Raw genomic sequence first — 27833 nt, forward strand, 5'->3', positions numbered from 1 at the left:
CCTAACCGCTAGGCCAATCGCCCGCGAGCTCTCCTCCTGTTCTTTGCGTGACGCCCCTCTATGGCACGATGCGGGCCGAGTCTTGTCCCCGAGTTTGCAGTGCTGCTGGGGAACGTTCTCTCTGCGGCCAGTGGCGAAATCGAGCGTGTAATCTAGGAACCGTCCGTCTGCCGGTTCCCCCTTGCCCGGACACGGGCACTGGCGCTGCTACTCCCGAGGCAGCCGCCTCGCCCCGGCGCAAGGCCGGAAATCCAGGCAGGCGGAGGCACGCTGCAGGCACTAGACAGAGGGTTAAAGGCACAGAGTTGAAAAACAGCGTGGTCCAGGAGAGCCGGTTCCTGAACCGGCTAAGAGGGGATGAGCTCAGGGGCTAATAGGATCGGCCATGGCGAACCCCCCGGCAGGGCACGCACTGCACGAAGGGCTCAGGCGCTGGGGTGCCTCGAGGTCAGGATTACAGGCACCCGGGGGCGAGCAAGGGAGGCTTAAGGAGCCAGGCTGCCCAGCCGGCACTGGGGTGATGGGCGCAGTCCAGCGGGACCGCAGGAGGAAGGCTTAGCCTCGCCCCCGCCCGAGGGAGGAGGCTGGCCCCGCCCCCTGACCGCCCGGCGACCCCAACCGCGACGCCCCCAGCCCCCGGAACGTCGGAGATGCCCGACCGAGACCCCCGCCGAGTCGCGGACGGCTGGGTCAGCGAGCTGAGGGTCGGCGCCAGCAGACCAGTGGGGCAGGTTGGGGAGGGGTCTGGAGAGAGAGCCCGGCGTCCCCCAGGATCTGCGAGGCCCTCGCGCCTCCCCCTTCGGGCTCGCACTTGGTAGCACCTCCCTGATCCCCTTATCTCTAAGGCGCTCAGGGGACTGGCCCCGTGCCGCAGCCTTCTCGGAAATGCTGCCCTGGCCACCCGGGAACCATGAGCCCTGCGACCCCGGTAAGGCAGCGCGGGGCCGGGGGGGAGGGGGGGGCCGGGCGGGTGCCCTTGCCGAGCAGGGATCGTGACGGGAGCCTTGGCGGCCCCGGTCCTGAGGGGCGGCCGGCGTCTGCCTGAGGTGGGGTCGGTGGGGCCGGGAGCGGTCCCGGAGGGGGAACCGAGGTGGTGGACGCAGGAAAGCTTTTCGTTCCTGGCTGGGCTCCTCCAATCCATTTCCCGCGGGGCCTCACAGAGACGTCTCCAGCCCCGCCGTGGCGCCGCCTACCTCCTCCCCAAGCTCCGGCCACTACCGTGGCCGTCCGAGCTCCCGGCCCGCCTTCCACCGTCCGTGCGGACCCCCCGGGCCCCTGCGTTCTGCTTCCCAGACGCTCCCTGGGCACTGTTAAACTTCCCGATGCGCGTGAGTCGGGGCGCCCGGTGTACCTGGGGAAACCGCTTTTTATCCTCCGGGCAGCCAGAACCACTGGGCAGAGGCAGAGCCTCCTTACCCGTAGCTGAGCCACACCGTGTGCCCCGATTGTGCGCCTACGGGTCGTGTCCCCCGCCAAGACTGGAAACTGGGGGGTGGACGGGGCACGCCGCATCCGATCCGCCCTAAAGCCTGGCGCAGCGTCTGCCACCAAGCTGAACGTCAAAAAACTTGTAACTTTACTTTCTCCTGGAAAATGAGTTCACAGACTCTGAAGAAATAGCGTTTTAGGGTAACTGGACTGGACAAATGTCTTAATCAAAAAATAAAAACAAAATCTCGGACCGGTGCTCCGGGTCATCAGGAGCTGCCCCCCTGGAGACTGCCTCTGCACAGCTGTAGAGCTGTAGACTACAAGTCCCAGCATGCCTCAGCGCCACGGCTCTCCTCGCCACGCCCCCTCCCTGGGGTGGGCGGGGCCCAAGCGAAGGAAGGTTCCCCCCCCACCCTGGCACAGCTTGGGGAGTGAAACGCCCCAGGCTCTCTGGGGCGCGCAAAGCGCAGGCGCAGCGGGTTGGGTGGCAGCAGCGTCGAATAGCCGCCGGCCGTTTTGGCAGCAGCATCCGCAACAGGTGTAGACAGGTGGGTGCATCAAGGGGAAATGGAGAAGGAGTTTGCAAAAAAACTGGCCTGGCCCTCTTGTCTGACCTGTGTCAGAGCTCGGAAAGGGGAGGGAGCTACAGGAGAAACAGAGACAGGCCGGACCTTGTCTGGCAGGTGTGCCAGCTCTTGTTACGCAGCAACAGGTGTGAGCTGGTGGGGGAGGGGGAGGGACATCTGCTCACAAGTAGGTTGTCCTCAGAAACAGGGCACCGGGCTCCAACCGAAGCACTGTTGCATACCTGGATGAGTCTTTTGCTGCCCCTCAGAGGCTCCTTGTTACTGTGGGGACAAGGGGAGGTAGTCTAGACTGTGCAGGGGCTCCCAACCTGTGCAACACCTTGGACTCACCCGAGGATCCCTAAAGACTGGCAGTGCTCGTTAGGATGTGATCAGGAGTGCCTGGGACTGGCTGCTATGACGGTTCGAAGCCGGCACTGCTGGCTGCCGGCCCGGCTCCACTGCTTACTAACCCATGATGAGGCCCCGGATGCCTCATCACTCACATGGGATGAAAAACATTGTCTACGTGAGGTGACAGAGTTTGCAAGCGCTGAGCAGCGTACCTGGCTGTCGCTGCTGATCCCCTGTTATTTTCCACATTGTAAGCAGCCTCCCCAGGGCCCCAGTGTGAGGTCCCAGTGTGCTTTTCTCACGAAGTCCCTGGTTCACTGCTGTGATTCTAATATTCCATGCTGCTAGCATTGCAAAATTCCAGGGTTTCTAACATTTAAAGAGTTCTCTCCAGCCTCGACCTGCCTCATAGACACACTTTACAAAAAAAAACTTTTAAAAACAAAAGTTTTGTTCCAAGCAGGAATAAAAACACACTGTCAGAGACCTAGAAACTGAGGGCAAGCAGAAGGGACTGGACCAAGGCTGTGCAGCTGAGACTGGAATGCGGGAGCACCACCCCCACCCCATCACAAGGGTGGCTGCCCCCCCCCCCAGGACAGCGCTCCCTTTCTCTGCCTGGAGCAGATGATGGGGAGGAGGCCAAGCTGGGCCCTTGGCAGCCCCCACCCCGGGAGCTGCTCCGGAGTGGCCGTTGAGGGCTGTGTTTCCTGGGCTCTTCTGACAGGTCCCGCCCGACTCCACCCTGGAAAATCGTTTCGAAGAAATGGCCCTGGTGAGGGGCGGCTGGCTGTGGAGACAGAGTGAGTGACCCTGGGTGGGGGGAGGGGGAGTGGGACTTGTCAGGCGTGGGGCAGGGGCGAGGGAGCGGCTGAGGGGATCCGCCCTGGTGAATCCTTCCAAGAGGCCAGGGCCCTTTGGTCCCCCCTGCCCCGCCTGCTTGGTAAACTACTCCTTCTTCGAGACCCAGCTCAGGGGGCCCTTCCTCCTGTAACCCCACCTGGGCACCGTACCCGTGGTCCCCTGCCTCCCCTACCAACCCGGGCCCCAGTCTGGGAACTCCTCCAGGGCAGGCACTGGGTGTGACCCACCGTGAGTCCACAGCACCCCGGCACAGAGCACATGAAAAGTGGCCCCATGTTTTGGAACCCATAGAGCTCAGAGAGTTCTCTTCTCTCTCTGCCCCGTCCTCTTCCGATTGCCAGTTGTAAGACATCTGAAGCTGGGTGTGAGGCTTCTAGACCCTTCTCTGGCATGGGGTATGAGCTGAACAGGAGCACAAACACCAAGCACAGGTCTTCTGAATGCCAGCAGCTGGGTGGATGGGGGTGCACTCGAGGCAGGCACCGCACACCTGTCTGTCACACGAGTCAGCGTTAGCAGTGAGGTGGAGGCCCCGGGGTAGGGACAGGTCTTCGTCCTCAAAGAGACCTGGGACTTGGCCTTGGAAGCTCCCAAGCCACAGGCCTGGCCACTCATTCACCACGATGAGCTCCTACATGCCAGGCCCCAGGGGCAGACGGGACAGGAGAGGCCCCACCCCTGAGACAGGGGCTGGATGGAGGAGGAGACAAGGCTGGGGCCTGGGGCTGAGGGGACCCTGGGAGCCTCGCCCTGGGGTCAGCCTGCCTGCCGGGCCTGCAATGTGGCGCAGGCTCCATCCTGCGCCGCTGGAAGCGGAACTGGTTTGCCTTGTGGCTGGATGGGACCCTGGGCTACTACCACGATGAGACGGCGCAGGATGAAGAGGACCGCGTGCTCATCCACGCCAACGTCCGCGACATAAAGGTCGGCCAGGAGTGCCATGGTGAGCAGAAGCCCCGTCCTCCGGCACTGCGACCAGGGGTGGGGGGAGCGGGTGGGAGGGTTGTCCCTCTGTATTTGGGGACACCTGGGATTGGAAGGTTCTCTTAGGCTTCCGCAAACATTGCTTCTGGGCCTTTGCCAACTCCAGGTTTGTTAGGTGTGAGTTAAGAAATCCATCGTCCAGGGGTGAATCAGACACAGTTCCTGCTCCCGAGGCACTACAGACTGGACAAACGGGAAATGAACCAAAATGGCTCAGAGAAGTCAAGGGACTGGCCCAGAGCACACAGCAAAAATGCAAATTCCTGTCCCAAGGCCATAGTTATGACAGGGCGACTGGGAGAAGCATAAGGAAGCCAGCAAGTGGAGAGGCTGAGCGTCTGAGGCTCAAGGAAGCTTGTGGGGTGATAAGAGGCTGGCAGCAGCCAGTAGGCAGGACCCTGAGAAGGCAGCCCCTCCCTGTGTTGCTGCTTTCCTGGGGGGACCCGGAAACCCAACAGAGGTGTGTCTGCTTCCAGATGTGCAGCCCCCAGAGGGCCGGAGCAGAGATGGGCTGCTGACCGTGAGCCTGCGGGAGGGCGGGCGCCTGCACCTGTGCGCCGAGACCCGGGACGACGCCATGTGAGTCGCTCCAGGACAGGGGCACGGTGGGATCCCGGGGAGTGAACCCAGACCCCTCTCACTGACCACGGGAAGAGGAAGAGGCCTATGAACAGGCAGCCAGGCTGGCCCACTGCAGGCGGGGCAGAGCAGGTGGTGGTGGGCTCCTCGGACAGTGAGGGAGAGCTCTGTGCACCTGCCCCACCTGAGGGTCCCCAGCTGTCAGAATCAACTACTTAGCAAACTTTGGGGTGAGCCCCCACCTGGGGGTGATGCACAGGAGCAGACAAGCCCGGGGCGCCCCCGAGGACCCTTCCTTCTCTCCCTCTGCCTCGTGGAGGCTCCGGTCTGTAGGGTAGACCAGGACCTTTCGGAGGCAGCCTGCGGGGCGCCAGTGTCTGAGGCGGAGCTGTGCTGGGAGCTGGTGTGCCTGCCTTGGGGGCTCGCCCTCTGCTCCCTCACATTCCTTCCCTTCCCACCCTCGGGCTGAGGGCCGTGGCCTTGGCCTGGAGGAGAGAGAGATGGGTGTGTGGGAGTGGGGGAAGCTGAGCTCGCTGGTGGCAGCACAGAGCAGCCTTGTCCACCCCAGCCGGGCTCCATGACAACCTATAAAGGCCCGATTGTCTGGTGTCCCTGGGCCCTGTCCTGGGCCCTGGGGTCAGAGGCTTTGGGTACTATGTCTGCAGGTTTCGGGTATGGAGGGGCTGCAGCTGGAGCACGCCCAGGCCCCCCTCCCCCCCACAACCCAGTGGTACATTGACTAGATGGAGAGGCCAGGAACTAAGAAGGAAGGAACCTGGCCTGGGGCTCTACCCACACAACCAGGCAGGGAGGGGCTGCTTCTGTCAAGAGGATCTCCCCCTTGTGGGGAGACTGGGGCTGGCGCTGTGCTGGGTGGGGGGCAGTGTAGACTCCTTCCTCAGGACCTGATGAGGTTTGCTTTGCAGAGCCTGGAAGACGGCGCTGATGGAGGCAAACGCCACCCCGGTGAGCCCCCGCACCTCCCCCACCTCCCAGCCCTGTGTGCCATGGAATCAGCGGGCGCAGACTTGGTCTCCACCTGCCAGGAGTTCTCAGTCTAGTGTGGGCTCAGAGGTCCTGAGTGACACGTGGGAAAGGACAGGGGACGGCTCAGAGGAGGGGCAGGAAGAGGCTGGGGAGGGGGTGGGGAGTGAGCTAGGGAAAAGGAACCGCCTTTTATTGAGCAACTATTATGTGTCAGCGTGGTGTGGGGCTAATCTCACCTCCGCCTCACAGCAGTCCCGGGAGGTGGCGATTATTGCTGCCTGCCTGCAGATGACAAGGCTGAGGTTCAGTCACCCACGCAACATTGACCGCGTTCCCACCATGCACCAGGCACCAGCCAGGTGCCAAGATCAGAGGTGAACCAAGGAGATGTGGCCCTGCCCTAAGGAGCCAAACACGAAGAGCTGATGACCTAGTTACTGACGTCAGGTCGCCGGTGTAACTGCTCTGCCGGACACGGGCGGCCTGTGCCCCGTTTGTGGCCTGACCCAGCGGGGAGTCCAGCGGAGGCTTACACGGAGACCTGAAGGGTGGAAGGTATGAGGACTGAATGCAGAGGCCCTGAGAGGGATGAAGATGCCAGCATCAGGGGGACAGAAGGAAGGCTGCTCTGGCCGGAGCTGAGGGAGGCAGGGGGCAGGGCAGGAAGGTCAGCAACTCAAAGCAGAGACCGTGTGATCAGATCAGGTTTACATTGTTATTTTAGAGAGAGAGAGATTGGGGGAAGAGAGAGACCCTCTCTTCCATCTGCTTGCTGGTTCAAATGGCCTCAATGACCAGGGCTGGGCCAGGCTGAACCCAGGAGCCAGCAGCTGTATCCAGGTCTCCCACCTGGGTGCAGGGGCCCAAACACTTGGGCCATCTTCCACTGCTTTCCCAGATGCATTAGCAAGGAGCTGGATCAGAAGTGGAGCAGCCAGGGCTTGAACCAGTGTCCACATAGGATGCTGGCACTGCAGATGGCGGCTTAACCCGCTGCAGCACAGTGCCGGCCCAGGTGTGTTTTTAAAGATAGTGTGGCTGGTAGGGAAGAAGCAGGTGGTAGGGGTCAGAGTGGATCCCGAGGCGGTGAGGAGGCTGGAGGCCGAGGCCAGAGACAGGCGATGAGGACACAGACTTGACAGAGCTGTGGGCTTGCAGGCGTGCCCACGGCCCCGCCTGACCTTGACCCCAGCATCCTGACTGCACAACCTGCGTCTGCTCCTTTTACCCATGGCAGTGGTGCCTTCTCTTCCCCAGGCGGAAGGTCCACTGGGAGGTGACGGGGAGACTGCAACGCAGTTGGAAACCCACTTGGGCAGCTCCCTGCTGAGTACCTGGCATTGGTTACATCATTTCGGCTCCTAACAACCCTGGCAGGTGGATGGGTGGAGGTGTTGGCATTTAATCCCATTTTACAGATAGGGAAGCTGAGGTACAGGGAAGAGGAGGGGCTTGTCCAAATCCTCACATCTAAAGTCAGTAAAGGAGCTTGGACTAGGACCTCTGCCAGTGAGATCCAGAGAGGGGGGTGTTACCTGCAGAAGTAACGTGTGCATGTGCGTGTGTGCGTGCAGGTCTAGCTGTCTGGAGGAGACACACGGAGGGAATGAAAGGGAGAGACGACCCCTCAGGTCATCTGGGCCGGGTCACGAGGGGCCTCGAAGTCCAGTAGGGAGAGCGCGACTTCTCATGCTGGCCCTGGGGCACAGTGCAGGCATTAAATGGGGCCAGACTCAGGCTCCCGGGGAAGCGTGGATGGAAGGGAGCTGGCAGCAAGGGGGCAGCGGCCTGGTCAGCAGGGCAGAGGGACCCAGGCTGGCCCAGCCTGGCCAGCCCTGACTCCAAAGCGCCCGTTGTAAGCAGGGTGAAGCAGGGAGGGAGGGCTGACCACTCTGTGCTCCATGACTCTATGAAGCCGCCCTGTCCCCACTCCGCCCGCCGGCCACTCCTGCGTTTGTCTGCCTGTGGGCCCCTCCCTGCCGCTGTGCCTGTGCTGGAGTGACCCCAGGTGCTGCAGGTTCCTCCCTCACTCAGCCTCTGATTCCAGCAGAGCTGGGCCAGGAGCGGGGGCACGGCCAGGGGCGAGGCTGGGGTGGGCTGCCCTGTGCCCGCTGGGAGGAGCAGCCACTTGGAACTCACAGTGGGGGCTGGTTCTGGAGAGGCTGCTGCCCCTCTGTGTAACCGTGCCAGACACCACCCTGCTCCGAACCCGCCCCCTGTGCCTGTGGGCAGAGGAGGAAGAGGGAACTTGGTAGGAGCTCCAGGGCTCTCGGGGTACAGAGAGCCTCTGACATACCCCTCCTTGGGTTTCTGCGGCCTGAGCAGGCCCCGGCTGGAGCCACTGTCCCTCCCAGGAGCCGCCGGGTCTGCCCCAAGGTCAGGTGTGTGACCCGTTCGTGGAGCCCCTGTCAGGTTGAGAGGCGGATCTGGGTAAGTGCTGGCTCAACCCTCCCCCCTGCCTCCAGTCTGACCATCAGAACCAGCTTCCAGAACTTTCCCAGCCTCATGCCCTTCCCCGCTCATGACACGCTGGCCCGGCTCAGTCTCGGCTGCCACGTGCTCCCTGTGCCCCAGCCACACGACCCTTCCCTCCCTGCACCCGCTGCCGAGCTGGTGGCTGGGTGCCACGGCTGTAGATGTCCTCATTGCCAAGACAAAGGGGCGCTCGTCCTGGCAGGCCCGGTCCCAAGGCTGCCGCTGCTCCGTGAGGTTCCCCCCAGGCCTGCGATGCTGAATCCTGCCTGGCTTCCGCGGCACTGGATTCTGTCTAGCTCATCACCCTCGCCGGGCACTGAGGCAGGGAGCAGGTGCGACTAGCGCTGCTCCCGTGGAGCCTGGCACGGAGTTGGATATACAGCAGGTGCTCAATGAGTGCTCAGTGATGGGGCCAGTCTATCTAACCTTCCTGATGACTGGTGTGTGAGGATCTGGCACAAGCCAGCTTCGGGGGCTGCTCCCGAATGAGTGAAGGAAGGAGTGGGTGAGCACTAAGCCTCTGTGTCCTGATTAATGCACACGCTGTCACTTAGTCTGGGTCTCTCACCGCCCGGAATGTTCCTTGAGAGCAAGGTTTGGGCCTGAGTCCTTTCTTCATCCCCAGTGCCCAGCACAGGGCCCACAGGGCTGGGGGGCAGTGGGGCTGGGTCAACTTGAGATCTGCTTGCGGGGCGGTGTGTGGTGTGGCTGTGCATTAGCACTCGTTAGGGACTTATAAAAAAAAAAAAAAAAAAACAACCACAGATACTCACATCCTACCTCCTGATGCTCCAATTCCATAGGTTTGGGGGTGGAGCCTAGGACATCTGAAGTTAGAAAATCGCCCTGGGTGATTCTGATGTGCAGCCGGGGAGTGTGTGGCCTGGGACTCCCAGCATGCCCGAGGTTGCAGGTCTGTTTAAATGGGCAATGCCTGTAAACCTGAGCATGCTAGAGCTAGCCTGAGGGGAGTCATTTGCATGTGACACCCTGATTGGCCAACATCCTCTGCACCTGCAGAAGGGGCTGGGCCTCCAGAGAGGGAGAGGATCAGAGATGCACCCTCAAGGTTCTGGCCTCTTGTCCCTGGGTGACACTGCCTGTTGCTGGGGGACCTATTGAGTTTACTTTGGGAAGGTAGAAACAGGTGACCCAGAGGGACATGAGCTGGTGTTTTCCACTCTCTCCTGGGCCTCCCAAAGCCCTGGGCTCACTGTGCAGCTGCCGCGCTGGTGACGGCTGTGGCCTTTAACTTCCTTACCGGTAGATTCAGACCTGTGTGCTTAGTTCCCTCCAGCCCGCTTTGGGCATGGAGCCCAGATCCTGGCCACCCCCACCAGAAGTCCTACCAAATCACCCCAAAGAGAGGCAGCAGGACGGGGAGAGCTCCTGGCCACGGAGGACCCCACAGCCGTGCTTATCTGAGCCTTTGCCAATCCCCAGGATGCATGTTCTCCCTAACTTGAAACTGAACTTGGAGTTGGGTGACATCAGTTCCAGTCTGGCCCTGTTTGTGATTCAGTTGCGGTTAGCTCAACCAACATTCATCAGACACTCGTCAGGTTCCAGTCACAGGGGCCTGTGAGTCTGATGTGGCAGGGGAGCCCAGGACACCTGCTGTGGGGGATGAGTGACGCTGAGCCTTAGGTGGCTGAGTGGGGAAAGGTGTGAGGGGCATCCCTCCTGAGGGGAGATGGCCTGGGGACTTGAAGTCACAATGAGCTTGGGGGACCCCCACACACACACCGCGCAGCCCTCTTCTTGAATGAGAGGCTGGGACGTGTTGGCCCCATCGCTCAGCGCTCACCTGCCCTGCAGCCCTTCCCCGTCTGGCTTCTTCCCCCACTGCACCTGCTCCTTTGAGAAGTGTTTTCTCAGGGTCACCCACAACTTCCCAGTTGCTGCAGCCAATGGCTGATTCTCTCAGCACTGGCCAAGAGGATGGACAGAGAGAATATTTAGAAGATAAAATCATTCTAATCACCTGGCAGCTGAGGTGACGTGGAAAGCAGTGTGTGAAGGGGTGCCAAGCTGACTCCAGCGTGGGGGTGCAGAGGGAAGCACCCACGATACAGGAGGAGGTCTGGGGACAGAGAGATGTTGCAGTCCTCTAGGGATGAGTGGCATCTGAGGTACCTGGATTGGCAGGTGTGGAGGCCGGTCAGAAGGGGGGGGGGGGCTGGGAGGAAGGGGCCAGAAGAGAAGAATCCTGCTGCCTCTCCCTGTCTGCTCCCCAGTAAGGAGGATGAGGGGTTGGACCCGGAACCCGTAACTCAGCCCACATCTGTTGGTTCCTGCTCTGCACCAGCCCCTGCTGGCGACACCAGTGAACCAGAACCCCCGCCTGTAGGTGGCTCACCCAGGAGAAAGATAGCAACAAGAGGCACAAGCAAAGTCCACAGAGAATCTGAGAAACTTCTGAGACCAGGAGGGCTTCCTGAAATCAGTGATGTTTGCACAAGGCTGTGCAAGGCCTGTAAGAATCCCTGAGAAAACACGGAGCATTCTCTGAACCTCGGTCTTCAGCTGTGTACGGTGGAGGAACTAGCGCCCGCCTCCAGGATTGAGGCCGTTCACCCGTGAACGTCTCTCTCGGGACCTGCACACAGTAGCTGCTCAGTAACTGTGACCTGGTTTCCTCCCATCCCCACCTTGCCTGTCCTACTTCTTCCCCGTCCCCTGTCTATGGCCTGGGCCTGGGGCTTGGCCATGTGCCCTTCCCCATGAGTAGAGAAACCACTGGACTTCTCCAAGTTGGGCCACGGAGAGGTGCTAGCAGGGGGTGGGCTCTGGGGAGAAGCTGGGAGCCAGGGAGAACTTGCAGAGCTGGGGAGGAAGTCCAGGAAGAGGCTTGGGGGCCACTGAGGGCTGAACAGCTCAGCTGTGGGGAGGCAGGGCCATCTCCAGGAGCTTGCTGGTGCCTGGGGGCCCGTTTCTAAACTTGGGGAGGAGATGTGAGGGGAAAGGGACCAAAACCCGGCCCGGGAGCTCACGGACAGCTGACCGGGCCGGACTCCCCAGGTGCGTGTATACAGCCCGTATCAGGACTACTACGAAGTGGTGCCCCCCAATGCGCACGAGGCCACCTACATCCGCAGCTACTACGGCCCGCCCTATGCAGGTAAGTCCCCGTGCGCGTGCCTCAGTCAGGGCCAGGCCCCACCCTTCCCGTGTACTCGGATTTGCCCAGCCAGGACCCTCCCAACACTTCCCTCCCCGAGGCTCAGCACGGCCCTGGGACCAGCCTCCCTCCCGGTTCCAGAGCTCACCTCACCTCTCCAGGTGCCCGGCAATACCCGTCCCTGGGCTGGTGGCGACCTCTGGTGGCAAATGTGGGAATGGCTGCCTCATTCCCGCTCCGGGGCTTGGCGGCCGGGCCCGTCCTTTCTCAGGAGTAGGTGCTTAGAGATCCCGAGGTTCCCTCGCCGCTCTGCTCCAGCGCCACGGTCCCAGAACTCAGTGTCAAATCCAAGTCTTGGGAACCGAGGGGGCGTGGGCAAGGCCGCAGTTGCCCCTACGGGAGGGGCTGGGAAGCGGCCGCAGCGCCGGGTTGGACTGGGTTCCCGCAGAAAAGGACCGGTGTCACCTTGCTGCCTCCCCGACGTCGCCCACCCTCCCGGGCTCTCTCTGCAGGCCCCGGCGTGACGCACGTGATAGTGCGGGAGGATCCGTGCTACAGCTCGGGCGCGCCGCTGGCCATGGGCATGCTCGCGGGCGCCGCCACAGGGGCCGCGCTCGGCTCGCTCATGTGGTCCCCTTGCTGGTTCTGAGCCCCGGGCCTTGCAGCGCTGGACCCTGCGCCTAGACTACCGGCCTCTCTTCCTCATGGACCCCGCCCTGCGCCACCCGCTTTGGCCCTCTGCTCTCTGTCACTAGCTCCTTCTGGGCTTGGACCAACCCTCCTCTCCCTCTTCGAAAGTTACCATCCCAGGCGCAAAGAACCCTGGGTACCCTCCCCTCTATTGCCAGAGCCCCCATAAGCCCCCTCGTAGTCGCAGGTGCGTGGACTCCCTCCCAACACACCAGGGCCACAACAAACTCAACTGCCTTGGGCTCCTCGTGGCCCAGGCGCTGGAGGCGCGGCACGAGGTCGGTGAGCTCTCTGCCCTCTCCTTAAGGAGCTCCAGGCCCGATGGGGGCAGTGGGGGAACAGGCGTCGACAGACATTGAGAAAGCTGTGGAGTTACCAGCCCTTTGGCAAGGACGGGAGCCAGGCAGGTAGGCTGGGAGCCCTGCCCGGCTATGGTGCAGAGCCGCGAGCAGCCCCGCATGTCCCAGGAGGTCAGGGCAAGTTCGCTGGGGCTGGAGGGAGGCAGGGGCAGTGCAGTGTGGTGGATGAAGGGGAGAGGTGCGCTTGCAGCCGAGGGGAGCTGAATGACCTAGCTGCCGTGGACCTAGGGCCCATTTGTTCATACTGACTCGCACACACCCACGCCCCAAACACTCCGAGTTTAGCCCCTTCCTTCCCACGAGCAGCCTCCTGGGTTCCCTGTGCCCCGGGATGACAACTGAGCTGACCCTGGGGACTCCTGGTCGGGGGCCAGGTGAGCTCTGCTCGGGACCTCCAGCCCTAGGAAATTATCTCCATCAGGAAATGCCTTTGTGTCCCAGGAGCTCAGCTGTCGGTCCGCAGCCGCAGCTGTCGCCATCTCAGGCTTTGTCTCTTCCTTTACTCCGGGGCCTGATCCACCTTTGTACCGGCCTGGGAAGCCCCACGTGTGCCTGCCTGCAGGTGGCCCAGCAGTCTCCACCCCCACCTTGGTCGCCTTCAGTCTCTCCCCCTCTCCTGTCCCCATCACCGGTAGATGCTAACCTTTCTGCCCAGAGGCTAATAAAGGCGTGGCTGGCTCTCTCCCTGGCTCCGGCTTGCTCTGTTCCCCAGAAGGTCCTGTGTCCTCGGGACATCTCCATGACCCAGCATCTGCTGGTGCCTCCTCTGGACCAGTGAGACCAGGAGGAACAGGTGTCGGCGCCTTAGCTGAGCAGCAGGGGGCAGGCCTTGCTTTCCCCACCCATAGAAGGTTGTTCCTGAGGGTTGAGGCTGTGTCAGGGTCTCTTGTCAGCTGACAGACGATGCAGCCCTGGTCCTGCCTGTTTCCTGAGAGTCCCGTGGTGTAGGGGGCTTTTCCAGAAGGTTCCCCTCCAAGAGGCGAATCAGCGAATTGTTCTCACAGAGACCAAGGGCCTGGGGAGGAAACACAATGGTCCTTCATCAGGCTTCTGGAAGCTGCAACGACTTCCTACTCAGACTGACTTAAGAAAGGAGCACTTGGCCACCCGACTGACAAGGCCAGAGTGTGGTGCAGGGGCCCAGTGTCACTTACACTTTGCTTTGTTTCTTTTTTTTTTTTTAATTTAAGATTTATTCATTTGAAAGGCAGAATTTAGAGAGAGAGAAAGAGGGAAAAACACAGGGAGAAAGAGAGAGGTCTTCCATTGGCTGGCTCCCTCCCCCGGTGACTGCAATGGCAGGAGCTGGCCAATCAGGAGCCAGGAGCTTCCTCCAGGTCTCCCAGTTGAGTGACTGGGCACTCTCTGTCCCTTCTGTTCTGGTGGATGCTCTATCCCCAATAAAAAAAAGAGCAGCCAGGTGTCAAACTGGCACCCATACAGGATGCTGGCCCCACAGGTGGCAGCTTTGCCCGCTACGTGAGAGCCTTGGCCCTGGTTCCATCTCTGCAGCCACTGCGTTGGCTCACTTGGATCTGCAGTGATGTTCTGCAGAGCCAGTCTAACGCTCTCCCGGGTTCAAGTCCAGCCAGGTTCTCTTCCCTTAAGAGGAAATGAAATTCCTGGACCTGAGGGACATCAGCCATCCCAGAATCAACCGCGGGGTTGTGGAAGAGGGTCTCGGTGACAGAGCTCCCTGCAGGGCGGACAAGCAGGTGGCTGTAACAAGCATCTGATGAACAGAGAGCTGATGAGGAACCCACGGCGAGGCCAGACATGTTCAGCAGTGTGCGGGGAGGGAAGAGGGAGCATGGGACCGGGAGCTCACAGGAGGAGGCACCTGTCCTTGCCCGGCACTGCTTGTGCACTGTGGCCCCTGCGTGGCTCGGCACCAGCAGGGAGGTCAGCCCAGCCGCACAGCACCCGCAGCTCTTAGCCTGTCCTTTCCATGTGCTATTTCTGTGGACAGCCAGGGCTGGGGACTGAGCTCTGGGACATGGACGAGTCTGGAGACCTACAGGGAGCTGGGGGGGCTGGCACTGTGGCACAGTGGGTTAAGCTGTGGCTCGTGACATTGGCACCCCATGCTGGAGTGCCAGTTTCAGTCCTGACTACTCTGCTGCTGACCCAGCTGTCTGCTAACGCACCTGGAAGGGCAGCTGAAGATGACCCCGGGACTTGGGCCTCTACATGTGAGACCACATGGGCAACCAGGATGGAGTTCTTGGCTCCCGGCTTCGGCCTGGCTCAGACCTGGCCATTTGGGGAGTGGACCAGCAGACAGAAAAAAATCTCTCCTTTTTTAAAAAACAACAAGCTGTGTGTGTGTGTGTCTGTTTCAGACATGATCCCAGGCTCTAACAACCTGGTTTGAGGGCTGTGGCAAAGGCAAGCCCGAGGCCTTAGGGTGCACAGCAAGCAGCCCTTCACCCAGCTGTGGGAGTAAGTGAGGCACAGAGAGCCGAGGGAGCGACAGTCTGAAGCTGGTTTGCAAGGTCAGCACTCTTCCGGCTGTGGTCTGTAGGGTCAGTGACTTACAGGAGGAGAAACGAGAACCAAAGGAGCATTCACTGAGCGCCTGAGTGCCCGGGGAGGCCGGGGCTGCAGGGAGCTCAGGGTGGCAGAAGCGATCAGCAGCCCGAGGCCACCATGGGCCTTGAACGCCTGGGAGCTTGAACTCCAGACACCCAGGGCCACTGGCAGCCTTGGAAAGATTTGAAGCTAAAGGACACATAAACTCGGAAGGTGGAGCGACAACGACACGGTCTGAACTCGGGCGGAACGGGCTCTGCAAACCGTCGGGGCTGCCCAGGTGCTGGCCGGCTGTGCTGCGCTCCAGGGCCGTTCGTGAGGCCATCCCGCCTCCAGCAGCCCCTTACTGCGGGGATTCTGTGCACACCGAGCCCTGTTGGGGTCTCACCCTCTTGGTGGAGGGCACCTCAGCAAAACCGAGTTAGACCCCAGTCTCAGAGCCCCAGCCCCACATCCAGAATGCTGGACTACCAAGGACCCTGGAGGCCCTTTGAGACTGAGGCCGCCAGTGCGGATAGGGACCGGTCTGCCACCTGCGGAACCCAGGGGCTGGCTCACTCCTTCCCTTTCCTTCCCTGGGGGGAGAACTCAGCCTGAGAGCTCCTTCCTGGGCTGCGGCCGAGGGCTGCCTCCTGAGAGCTCTGAGGAATGGAGCACCAGCATTGGTTCTGGAACTCAGAACACAGTGACCCACCGCAGCCTGCAGACAGCTCCAGGCGTCCCCGGGGGGACCACTCTGTCAGAACCACATGCTCATGGAGCTGAAGCATGGGCCCTTGAAGTCTGATCCTTTCTGGGCTGGTCACCAGCCTTGAGGGACAGAGCAGGAGAGGTCTCCATTGAGGCCAGGGTGCACGAACAGGGGAAGTGTGTTAAATGTAGCAAGAGTTCCAACCACAGAGCCACACTGCCAGCCTGTGCTCCTTGAGACATCACCTTGAAGGATGGAGCCCTCTCCCCTGGGCGGTCTGGACCCAGCGGTCACCACGGGGAACTCTTGGCAAGATCCTCTTAACTGGATGCCTGCTCTTAGGCGCTGGGCACCAGAAAAGGATCGGTGTAGGATGCTATTCCCTTACTGCCCCAGCTTCTCATTCCACACCACCGCCAGCCCTACCTTCGAGACGGGGGTGCACAGACTCTACAGAAATGGTGGGGTAACCAAAGGACAAAGGAGGAAATGACAAGACCACACTAGATGACTCCTCACACCCCCTCAGGGGAAAGGTTTCTGGTCCATGGCAGAAGTCCCTGCTTCCTCCCCTTCCTCTGCCTGGTTTTCCCCCCAGAACATCTCTCCACACTTTTGCCAGGGTGCTTTCCGCTCGGTCCACCGAACAGAGCCGCAAGTGTGCAGACGGACACTCCAGCGGCAGTCTGCTCCCGAACTGCACCACTGGTAGGACTGCAACACGAATGCTTTGTTCTTCCAGCCGCCCAGCAGTTTTTAAATTATTCACCCACATGTGTGAGACAAACACAAGACCCCTTAGATCACACAATCTGAGGTGGGCTATGAACCACACATCTGGCCCACATCTCATTTCACTTGGTCAGCACAGTATTTTTAGGTTTTGAATTAAAATGTTACAGCATGTACAGACCCACCTAAATGGCTAAAGGTAAAAAACACACCATCATCAATTACTGCTGTGAAACAACTGGAAATCTCAGTTTTGCTGAGATAAGTGTAGCTTGGACATCTGCGTCGGAAACTAATTGGTAAAACCCAACATACACATGCCTTATGAGCAATCCTATGCCATGGCACACCCAACAGAAATGTGTGCTAATGATCACCAAAAATTAGGGGGGGGGATGGCACTGTGGTGTAGCAGGTAAAGCTGCCACCTGCAGCGCCAACATCCCATGTGGGCACCAGTTCAAGTCCCAGCTGTTCTACTTCCAATTCAGCTCCCTGTTAATGCGTCTGGGAAAGCAGTGGAAGATAGCCCAATTACTTGGGCCCACGTGGGAGACCTAGAAGAGGCTGATGGCCCAGCCCTTGCTGTTGTGGCCACTGGAGGAGTGAACCAGTGGATGGAAGATTCTCTCTCTGTCTGTCCCTCTCTGTAACTCTGCCTTTCAAGGAAATAAGTAAATCCTTTAAAAATATTAGGCACGCAAGTCTTCACAAGTTGCACTAGAAACTCAAATCCTAGAGGGGTGGATGGATTGATGTATTCATGAAATGGAGTAATGCAACAATGAGAATTAATCATCCACAGGTATATGCAAATTGTGGATGAATCACAAAAAATAGGACAGGGAGGGGTGTGGGAACCAGAATCAGTGCATTTTCAGAAGCAGTGTATGTGATAAATCAAAGATGCACATTTGAAAAGTTACACCAACCACTGAAAGTACAATGCAAGAGATTAAAAAAAACAAAACAGGAGTTTAAAGCAGATGAAACAAATATAAAACAAATACCAAAAAGTCAGGCCTAATTTCAAACATATTAACAATTATGTGTATATGGACTAAAAGCACAGATTGAGAGACAGAGATGGGGCAGCTGTTTGTCCTAGCAGTTAGGATGCCCCTGTCCTGTATCAGCGTACCAGGGTCCGAGTCCTGGCTCCTGCGTCTGGCTCCTTTCTGCTAATGTGGACGCTTGGAGGCAATGGAGTAGTTGGGTTCCTGCCACTCCCATGGGAGGTCTGGATTAAGTTCCCAGCCTCTGCTGTTGCAGGCTTTGGAGGGAGCTCTCTCCATTTCTCTCTGATTCCGCCTCTCAAGTTAAACAAGCTTTTAAAATGAGATTTTCAGAATGAACACAAGAGCAAGACTCAACAATATGTTGTGTACAAAAGACATACTTGTAAAAATAATTCCTTTTTAAAAATGTTTATTTTCACCTACTTGAAAGGCAGAGTGACAGAGGCAGAGAGAGAAGGAGCTTGCTTCTTCCAAATGCCCTCAGCAGACAGGCTAAAGACAGGAGCCAGGAACTCCATCCGCTCTCCCACGTGGGTGGCAGGGGCCCAAAAACTGAGCTATCTTCTAATCCTTACTGTTAAGTATCAATTTAAACAACAACAAAAGGACACAAGGCAACTTTGGGAAGGGTAATGCTATTACTTGATTGTGACGGTGGTTTCACAGGTATACATGTATGTCAAAAGCTGTCAAGTTGGGGGCAAGCATCTGGCAGAGTGCATGGGTATGACTCCCCACTGCGCCCAACTGCAGATTCTGGGTGCCGGCAGCCCCACTCCCAATCCAGTTCCCTGCTGGTGCACCTGGGAAAGCAGCGGAGGATAGCACCCATGTGAGAGACCCAGGGGAGGCTCCTGACTTCTGGTTTTGGACCGGCCTGGCTCTAGCCATTGCAGCCCTTTGGGGAGTGACCCAGTGGATGGAAGACCTTGCTGTCTCCCCTTCTGTAACCCTTTCAAATAAATAAATCTTTAAAAAAAAAACTTATTTATGTATTTGAGAAGCAGAAAAAGAGAAGGGAAGAGAGACACAGACACACACACAGAGAACTGGGGTGGGGGGGGGAGAATAAGATCTTCCATCTGCTGGTTCACTCCTTAAATGGCCACAACAGCCAGGACTGGGCCAGGCCAAAGCCAGGAGCCTGGAATTCTATCTGGTCTCTCACTTGAATGGCAGGGGCCCAAGCACTTAGGCCATCTTCTGCTACCGTCCCAGTGCATTAACAGGAAGCTAGATCAAAAGTGGAGCAGCCAGGACTCCAATACAGGAAGCTGGTGTCTCAAGCAGCAACTTAACCCACTGTGCCACATTAACTGGCACCTACAAATTTATTTTATGTATTTATTTGAAAAGCAAAGCAACAGGGAGGGATCTTCTATCCCCCGGTTCACTCCTCAGATGCCCACAACAGCTGGGGCTGGGCCAGGCCAAAGCAGGAGCCAGGAACTCCATCGAGTGACGGGGTCCAAGAACTTGGGTCATTATCTGCTGCCTCCTGGAGGGCCTATTAGCAGAAGTTGCATCTGAAGTGGAGGCAAGACTTGAGGCCAAGCACTCTGACATGGAATGTGGATACAATAGCACCCACCCCTTCATGCACCTTTTTAAATTTTTCCCCTAAGTATTTTATCTTTTTATGATGCTGATTTAAGGAACTGTTATTCTTGCTTTTAATTTCAATTTCCATTTGTTTGTTGCTGATATAGATATTCAGTTAACTGAACTTGCTTAACTCATTGGTTAGAGTGGGGTCTTTAATTTCTTGGTGTTTTTCATTTAAAACCATCATTTCCAAACCTTATGCTTCCTGTTTTTTCTCTTGCTTCACTTTACCTCCAGGACAATGCTGAACAGAAGTGATGAAAGCACATATCCCTGCCATATTCTGTCTTAGGGAGAAACAGTTAGCATTTTATCAGCAATCATGTATGAACTGGTTTTTTTCCTAACAGATTGAGATACAATTTATATAGCATATAATTCATACATCTAAAGTGCACAATTTAATGATTTTCTACAATATGCATAGGGATATGCAACTATCACAATGTTAGGACGTTTTCATCATCCCAAAAAGAAACTCTGTACCCATTAGCAGTCATTCCACTTTTATTTCCATCCCATGCCAGTCTGTGCCCCTGGCCTTGGGCAATCACTTCCTGTCATAAATGAAGTCAAGTAAAAAATGGTGTTTTGTGATGGGCTTTCATTTAGGATAATGTTTTCAAGGTTCATTTTGCAGCACGCAGAGTACTTCACTCCTTTTCAAACTTACTTTCATTCTTGTTAAAACCTTCCTAAAACCTGCCACAGCCAGAGCTGGACCAGGCAAAAGCCTGGATTGAGTTCCCACATGGGCAGCAAGGACCCAGGTCCTTGAGCTACCACCTCCTGCCTCCCAGAGTGTGTATCAGCAGGAAGCTGGAATGGGAGCAGAGCTGGGACAATACATATGGAACGCAGACCTCCTACAGGGCATCTGTGGACTGTGCCGCGGCCGGGCCCTCTCCAAGTTCTTTTATGATACTTCTTTTCCCGCTCTTCTTGGCGTCTCCTGCAACCCCAGCAACGAGCAATTTGCTGTCACTTATGTGTACGTATCCTAGAATTTTATTCAGATAGAAACATAAAACATGTCCTTTCTTTGGTTCAACATTTTCCACTGACAGTTATTTTGAGGTTTATCAATGTTGTGGGTCTTAACAGCTCAATCTGTTTTACTGCAGAGTAGTGTTCCACAGTGATTACAGTATGGCTTACTGGGAATTTGGGTACATCCAATTCTTGGCTAATACAAGTAAAGCTGCTTCAGTGTGTATCTCTCTATGGACACGCAGACTTTATTTCTCGTGGGTACTGAGGCATGGAATGGCTGGGTTATGATAAATGCTCATGTAGCATTTAAGAAACTGCCACACTGTTTTTTTTCCAAAATCTCCTATCAGCAGTGTATGACAATTCCAGTTACCATTTGGTTTAATCTTTTTAATTTTAGCTTTTCTAATGTGTGTGGTGATATCTCATTGTGTGTTGGAAAGCAGAGTCTGCTTCCGTCTGTTGGTTCTCTCCCCAAATGCCCACCAATGCTTCAGAGCACAGCACTGGGAACTCAATCCAAGTCCCTTGGTAGGTGGCAGGGACCCAGCTACTTGAGCCATCACGGCTGCCTCTCAGGGTCTGCACTGGCAGGAAGCTGGAATGGGCACCTGGAGCTGGGAACCAAACCCACATGCTCCAATATGGGGTGGGCATTAATGCCACCGCAGAACACCTGCCCTCATTGTGGTTTAATTTGCACTTCTAATAAATATTGAACATCTTTTCAAGCCTTTTTTTGACATTTGTCTAGTTTGTTTGATGACGAAGTATCTGGCCAAATCTCTGGGTTTTTTTTTTCTTAACTGTTTTCTTAACAAACTTTTGTAGAGTTCACACATTTTGACATGTGGCAAGTACTTTATTTTCTGCCTAGGTCTTTTCTGTTTCTTGTAAGCTGTTTTAGTAAAGTCCTCAGTTCTTCAAAGGCTACTGGCTGAAGGCTGCCCTCAGCTCCAGGCTACCTGGATGTCAAAAAATAATTCACATGACAGATTGTTTTAATAGAGAGGCAGAAGAGTTAGAAACGATGTGACTGCAGAAGCCACAGACTTTCATAATCTAATCTTGGAGTGACATTATCACTTTTGCTATACTCTATTTCTTATAAGCAAGTCACTAGGTGCATCATATAAACAAGGAAGGGGATGAGAAGCCATTTTGCAAGCCGCATTCAGAAGATAGGCAGCTGTCTACCATATACACCATGAACAAAAGTTTTGCTTGGGGGCCGGTGCTATGGCACAACGGGTTAAAGCCCTGCCCTGAAGCACCAGCATCCAATATGGGCGCTGGTTCTGGTCCCAGCTGCTCCTCTTCCAATCCAGCTCTCTGCTATGGCCTGGGAAAGCAGTGGAAGATGGCCCAAGTCTTTGGGCCCCTGCACCCATGTGGGAGACCCAGAAGAAGCTCCTGGCTACTGGCTTTGGATCAGTGCAGCTCCTGCTGATGCGGCCATCTGGGGAGTAAACCATCAGATGGAAGACCGCTCTGTCTCTACCTCTTTCAAATGAAAAAATAATTAAAAAAAAAAAAAAGTTTTTCCATTAATGTTTCTGGAATTGATACTGATTGTTGCCACTGATGCCGTTACCCTTTTATCTTCTCTATTTCTCTGCTTTCTAGTGACTCAACTTAAGGTTCCAACTCATTTAGTCAACGGGACCAATTGTCATTTATTCTGTGTGTTCCTTAATTCAACTCAACTTTTTAAAAAGATTTATTTATAAATCAGAATTAGAGAGAGAGGGAAAGACAGAGATTATTGATTGCCTCTCTTAAAGTCCTACTCAGAAAATACTTTTCCTTTTGAGGCAGTTTGCAGGTATCCCACTACGTTGGCTTGAGTTCAAATCCCCTTGGGGGTACAGGTCACCAGTTTGGGGAGGAATACAGAGTAAGGGTCACTGACCACTGTCAAGTTAAGGAGCAGAGCAGACAAACCTTGGGATGAAGAGTTCCAGGAGCCAGAAGACTATGGAATTGCTCCCACTCAGTATTGTCTCCACAAGCCACATCTTATTTGAGTCTTACCTTCATTTTCACCAGTTCCTCACATCAGTTCATTTTTTTAGGATTTATGTATTTGAAAGTCAGAATTACAGAGAGAAAATACCTTCCATCTGCTGGTTCACTCTTCATATGGCTGCAACAGCCAGGGCTGGGCCAGGCTGGAGCCAGGAGCTTCACACAGGTCTCCTACATGATCTCCTGCTGCTTCCTGAGGCACAGTAGCAGGAAGCTGGGTCAGAAGTGGAGCAGCATCCGGGTACCCATATGGGATGCGGTGCTGCAGGCCCAGGCTTAACCTGCTACACCACAGAGCTGGCCCAACCTATCAGGGTTTCTTCACTGTTCTAACAGTACTCAGTGGATTACCCCTCACCAGTATTCTGGCTGTGGCCTTCATTCCTACAGTAAGGGAATGCCATGGCTTGGATATTGCTTTGGGTGTTTCCCAAAGATTCATGATTAATTAAGGGCTTGGTTCACAAGGTGGAACGACTAGCAGGTCAGGTGGAAATTCTGGACAGTGGAGCTTGGTGGAAGGCCTTAAGATCATCAGGGGCATGCCCCCAGGAGGGACTGTGGGGCTTGTCTAGTCTCTGATTTCCTGTTTAGTGATAAAAATTCTTTCACACACCTGCTCCAGCCATGAAGTGCCGCCATCCACTGCCATCATGAGGCCAAACCAATGCACCGTGGACTTTAAACCTCCAAAGCAAACAAAGCAACTTTTTCTAAAGTGAGCTGCCTCATCTTATTTCTTTAGAGGGATGAAAAACTAACAGAGGGGTGTCAGCTATGGTTTGACCCAAGGTACGTTTTCCTTTTTTTTTTTGCAAAGGCCCAGATAGTAAATATTTTTAGCTTTTCAGGACATAGGTCTGTTGTAACTACTAAATTCTGCCTTTGTAATATGAAAACATAATTTTCATATTACAAATATGAAAAAAATTTCTTATTACAAAAAAACATTAATAAAAACTTAGTTTAAAAAATAGAAAGCAGCAAGCAGGCTGGATTTGGTGGGTCACAGTCTGCAGGCCTCAACCCAAAACAAAGCTGTGATTAGGTAGAAATGAGGCGAAAGAACTTAAATTACTGTTCTTAGCAGCCACTCACCACTTAGTAATGGGGACAGATTTTCTCATTGTGGAAGCATCATAGAGCGTACTTACACAAACCTAGAGGTATAGTCCACTACTACATTCTTATTATTCTTGGGACCATGCTGATTAAAACAGAAGATTAAATCAGGCACAAAAGGGGCTGGCGCTGTGGCAAAGTGGGTAAAGCTCCCGCCTGTGGCGCCACCACTCTATAGGGGCGTTGGTTCAAGTCTCAGCTGCCCCACTTCCAACCCAGCTTCCTGCTTATGTGCTGGGGAAAGCAGCTTAAGATGCTCAAGTCTTTGAGCCCCTGCACCCACATGGGAGACCCAGAAGCAGCTCCTGGTTCCTAGCTTCGGATTGGCCCAACTCTGGTCGTTACAGCCATTTGGGGTATGAACCAGGGAATGGAAGATCCCTCTCTCTCTGCCTCTTTCTCTCTCTCTGTTACTCTTTCAAATAAATAAATCTTAAAAAAATTCTATGTGCTTCTGAGTACTCCTTCCTATAAAAAAAAAAAAATCAGGCACGAGAGAAAATCGGATGGTAAGTATGAGATGGATGAGGGTACTGCTGGTAATACAACATACTGTTTTTGCAATAAACATTTTATTTTTAAGTAGAATAAAGATAAAAAGTATAGGGGTGGGGGCTTGTTACAGTGGTTATGACTTTTGGGGCACCTGCATCCTATGAAAGAGTGCTTGGGTTTGAATCCTGGCTCTGCTCTGCTCCTGATTCCAGCTGCGTGCTAATAAAAATTTGAGACACAGTAGTAATAGATTTTTTTAAATTAATTAATTTATTTGAAAGGCAGAGTAACAGAGAGATTGATTTTCCATCCACTGGCTCACTCCTCAAATGGCTGAAACAGCTGCAGCTGGGTCGGTATGAAGCCAGGAGTTTCTTCTGGGTCTCCCATGAGGGTGCAGGGACCTAAGGACTTGGGCCATCTTCTACTGCTTTCCCAGGCCATAGCACAGAGTTGGATCGGATATGGAACAGCCGGGTCTTGAACTGGCACCCATATGGGATGCTGGTACTGCAGGCGGCAGCTTTACTTGCTAGGCCACAGAGCCAGCCCCAGGCGATAGCTTTTGTACTTGGATCACCGACACTCACATAGGAAGTCTTCAATGAGTTCCTAGATCCTGGGCCATTTGGAAAGTTAACCAGTAACTGAGAGTTCTGTCTGACCATCTTGCTTTCTGCCTCTTGAATGAATTTTAAAAATTTGGGGGGCCGGCATGTGGCATAATGGGCAAAGCTGCTGCATGCAATGCCAGCATCCCATATGGGTACTGGCTCATGACCCAGCTGCTCCACTTCTGATCCAGCTCCTTGCTCATTTCTCTGGGAGGGCAGCAGGGAACGGCCCAAGTGCTTGGGCCCCTGCACCCACGCAGGAGACCTGGAAGAAGCCCCTGGCTTCAGTCTGGCCCAGTCCTGGCCATTTCAGACCATTTGGGAAGCAAACCAGCAGATGGAAGATCTCTCTGCAACTCTGACTATTTAACAAAAAAACAAAAACAAAAACAACTTTTAAACTTTTTTTTTGTTTTTTGGTGAAGATTTAGAGAGGAAGAGTTACAGAGAGAAGGAGAGACTGAGGGAAAGTCTTCCTTCCGCTGATTCACTCCCCAAATGGCCCCAACAGCGGAAGCTGGGCCGATCTGGAGCCAGGAGCCAGGAACTTCTTCCAGGTCTCCCATGCAGGTGTAGGGGAACAAGCACTCGGGTCATTTTCCACTGCTCTCCCAGGCCATAGCAGAGAGCTGAATCAGAAGAGAAGCAGCCAGACTAGAACTGATGCCCATATGGGATGCTGGTGCCACAGGTGGAGTGCTGGCCCCAAAAAACTTTAAAAAGAATAGTAAATAAAGAATAAAGCAGTAACACAGTTATTATAATTACGTATTAAGTATTATGTACTGACACAATTGTTTGTGCTGTCAAAAAAAAAAAAAAAAGATTGGTAGTGCAATGTTGTTTTATACCAACACCACTACAAACACACGAGTGATATACTGAGTCATTTTACAATGCCTACATTACTAGGTAATAGGAAATTAGTGACTCACTATAATCACAGGGGGCCACCATCATACATGCAGCCCAGCTTTAACTAGAATGCTATTACATAATGCATACCTGCATATCCCATTAGTGCCTCTACCAGGGAGGGCCATGTCTCCCAAGCTTCAGTCATTCTGCCTCACCCCCAAGGATAGAAAACAGTCTTCTGACTTCTCAGGGGTTTTTCACATTTGTTCTTATTTTGCTATTTTTCAGGTTTTACATTCCCTAGGCAGGGAATACTGTGTTCTACAGAAGAATCAAGAAGCATGTGCTAATTTACCACCTTGGCAGGAATGGGAAACCAAGTCAATTAGTGTTTTCTTTTCTGTTTTATTTATATTATTTTTGGCAGCAAAATTGTGTTTATCAAAAAAAATCTAAACTATGAATACACTTTACTGTTTCAGCTGAAGAACCCCAAGCCAAACAAAAAGACCAATATTAAAAGTAGCATAACTGGTTACTTTCTTAAAGTTACATAAAAAAAAAAAAAGCAACAGCATAGGAAGATAATTACCTTCTAGTCAGAAATCACAACTTTCCCCAAATAAAGAATATGACCCATCTGCCATATTGAATTGATATTTATTTCAGGACATGCCATGTCAAAATAAAACAGAAGAGTCAATCCTTGCCTTTAACAATAATTTTGTATTATAAAAGCACTTTACAACTCCATCCCATCTTTGAGTATAAGTTACGGGTAGGTGGGCTAATGATTATCTGAAAGCATTTCTCTGTTCAGATCCATAATCCAAGTGCTCTTTGAATATTACAAGGTGACAAGAAGTGAGGAGTGGAGGAGAAAGAGGAAAAACAGGGAAATAAGGTTTCCTTGTTAAGGGTTTTGTTGCAATGAGGAGAGAAGGAATTAAGAAGATATTCTTGTTGTCTTTTCATCTTTATACTGTGTTAAGTAATGCTTACAACATAAATTCAGCAGGCTTTTTCTGAGTTATCACTCAGAAATTTTCTTCCTGCAAACAATGTATTTACAAATATGTTTATTAACTTACACAGCAATCTCACAATAACTAGTAAAGATTAAAAGGGTGCACTCCTAATATATTTGTTTGCAGTGTTTTAAGGGAAATACATATTGCCATGGTGATGAAGCTCCAAATAGATCAAACAAAACATCTAAAATTGAAGGTTTAAAAAAAAAGGCAAAGAAATAAATATCACCAAAGAAAAAGGATTAATTATAGCTTAAATATAAAACTAAATCACTAGTTAATTAATCAAACTATACAGATCTAATAAAAAGCAAAACCAGCCTGAAAGACCCAACATTTAAAAAAATGCTAAAAAATAAGGAATAAATCTGCATAATATTAAGTTTTATTTGCATTCTCTCCTTTCCCTCTTGAATCCTGTTTTCATCTTTAACTTGACCTCAAATGTCCTGAGCAAAATATTTGCTATTTGGTGAGGGTTCTTTTGTTGATACCGTTATTTCTACTTGTTATAGTAGTTTTGGTCACTGTGCCAATTTTAAATTCTTCCACTAGTTCTTCTAAAAGGAATTTGACTTTTACAGCACCTTGCCTGCATAGCATTTTTAAGAAAGAAAGAAACCCATGCAAAGTCTATTGCTCAAACATGTTGTCTTTTTTTTACCAGAGTAATACTACCTTGAGAATTTTAAAATCTTGAGAGAAATAGATTCATTAAATTTTATGATTTACTGTTTAGAATTAAATATTAAAAATCTGTTCTGAAGCACTTTGTTACTTTTCTCACCCAAAGTCTAAGAAAACACATGTGAAAGGGTTATTTGATTTTGGTGGGAAATATATTTTTTGCTACTTGTAAGTACTCAGTGTGTTCATTAGGACTCATTTTGAAGACACACCAGAACCTTCTCATATTCAAGCACTGCCTACTATGACAGCTGAGTTGACTTCAAAGAAAGTCCAAGTAATTCGTATCAGTGCTCAAGAGTAATTTTGGACGTCTTGGCCCTTTGCCTAAAGCAAATGGTGTCTATAATTCCAATGAGCCTGATCAGGCTGCTGCTTTGCTACCTCCTGTCTGTTCTGAGGGAGGGGAGGAGTAAGACTCAGGAGTGAGGGTTAGGTGAAGGTAAGGAAAGCATGGAGAGATCAAGTAGGTTGGCCAAGTGCTGTGGTGAGCATACTGCTCCTTAACCAAGCCTCATTCACATTGCTGTTGAGATTTCCATCATTTTGAAGTACATTATCATAACATTAAAAAAGGAAAAAATGTTAAGAAAATGTATCTAATTTTTAAAGTTATCAATGGAATATGCTGAATCTTTTGGCTTTCTGTAAAATATAAATAATGAAGACACTGACTTTTTTTGTGCTTGTGAAGCTAATAGATCATCTCCACGAGACAGGCAGCAATGATGAGTTGCAATACGTTATTACTGATGGGAAAAGGTTCAAGCCAATATTCACACTGCAGTCAATGAAAGAGTAACAGGGCCAAAGCAGTGAGCTTCTGAGGGCTGAAGATGTCATGGGGGATTAGCAGGAACAGCCTCCTTCACTGACTGGTTGCTCCTGAGGCTTTTCCAGTTTTATGTCAATCACTGAAACAAAAGTTAAGGAGGCATAGGTGGGAACGTACAATTCCAACACTGACACTTCTGGCAAGTTCCTGTATTTTCCAAATACATACTTCACCATACTAT

General features: G+C 53.4%; 2 protein-coding genes across 20 annotated transcripts in view; one reads left to right on the top strand and one right to left on the bottom strand.

The window, feature by feature from the left end:
• The first annotated feature begins 600 nt into the window (after positions 1-600).
• Positions 601-26580, top strand: PLEKHB1 (pleckstrin homology domain containing B1). Of its 13 annotated transcripts, XM_070075108.2 has the most exons (9): positions 601-731; positions 846-928; positions 3079-3154; positions 3976-4158; positions 4676-4778; positions 5705-5744; positions 8091-8195; positions 11262-11361; positions 11874-13092. In XM_070075108.2, the coding sequence occupies exons 2-9, from the start codon at positions 911-913 to the stop codon at positions 12008-12010; spliced, it is 762 nt and encodes a 253-aa protein (XP_069931209.1). In that variant the 5' UTR covers positions 601-731; positions 846-910; the 3' UTR covers positions 12011-13092. The 13 variants fall into 13 exon arrangements, with proteins under 13 accessions (XP_069931209.1, XP_089186737.1, XP_089186721.1 ...); XM_089330611.1 differs by lacking the exons at positions 601-731; positions 11874-13092 and adding an exon at positions 25388-25561 and having other exon boundaries at positions 771-928; XM_089330595.1 differs by lacking the exon at positions 601-731 and having other exon boundaries at positions 771-928.
• Positions 25743-27833, bottom strand: part of RAB6A (RAB6A, member RAS oncogene family) — a 64132-nt gene continuing 62041 nt past the window's right edge. For all 7 annotated transcript variants that reach the window (XM_089330643.1, XM_089330644.1, XM_089330645.1 and 4 more), the window contains one exon: positions 25743-27731. In XM_089330643.1, coding sequence (XP_089186769.1) covers positions 27667-27731 — 65 coding nt within the window. In that variant the 3' untranslated portion in view covers positions 25743-27666. The remainder of the gene's footprint in view (positions 27732-27833) is intronic.

This window comes from Oryctolagus cuniculus, chromosome 1 (genome assembly GCF_051225735.1).
Source record: "Oryctolagus cuniculus isolate XC-2025 breed Fujian yellow rabbit chromosome 1, ASM5122573v1, whole genome shotgun sequence".
Lineage (NCBI taxonomy): Eukaryota > Metazoa > Chordata > Mammalia > Lagomorpha > Leporidae > Oryctolagus > Oryctolagus cuniculus.

Bases quoted from the DNA above. Each gene is read 5' to 3' on its own strand.
- PLEKHB1 (XM_070075108.2), top strand. The intron at 4,779-5,704 runs GTGAGTCGCTCC...TTTGCTTTGCAG, and splicing joins GAGACCCGGGACGACGCCAT to AGCCTGGAAGACGGCGCTGA. The intron at 8,196-11,261 runs GTAAGTGCTGGC...CGGACTCCCCAG, and splicing joins AGGTTGAGAGGCGGATCTGG to GTGCGTGTATACAGCCCGTA.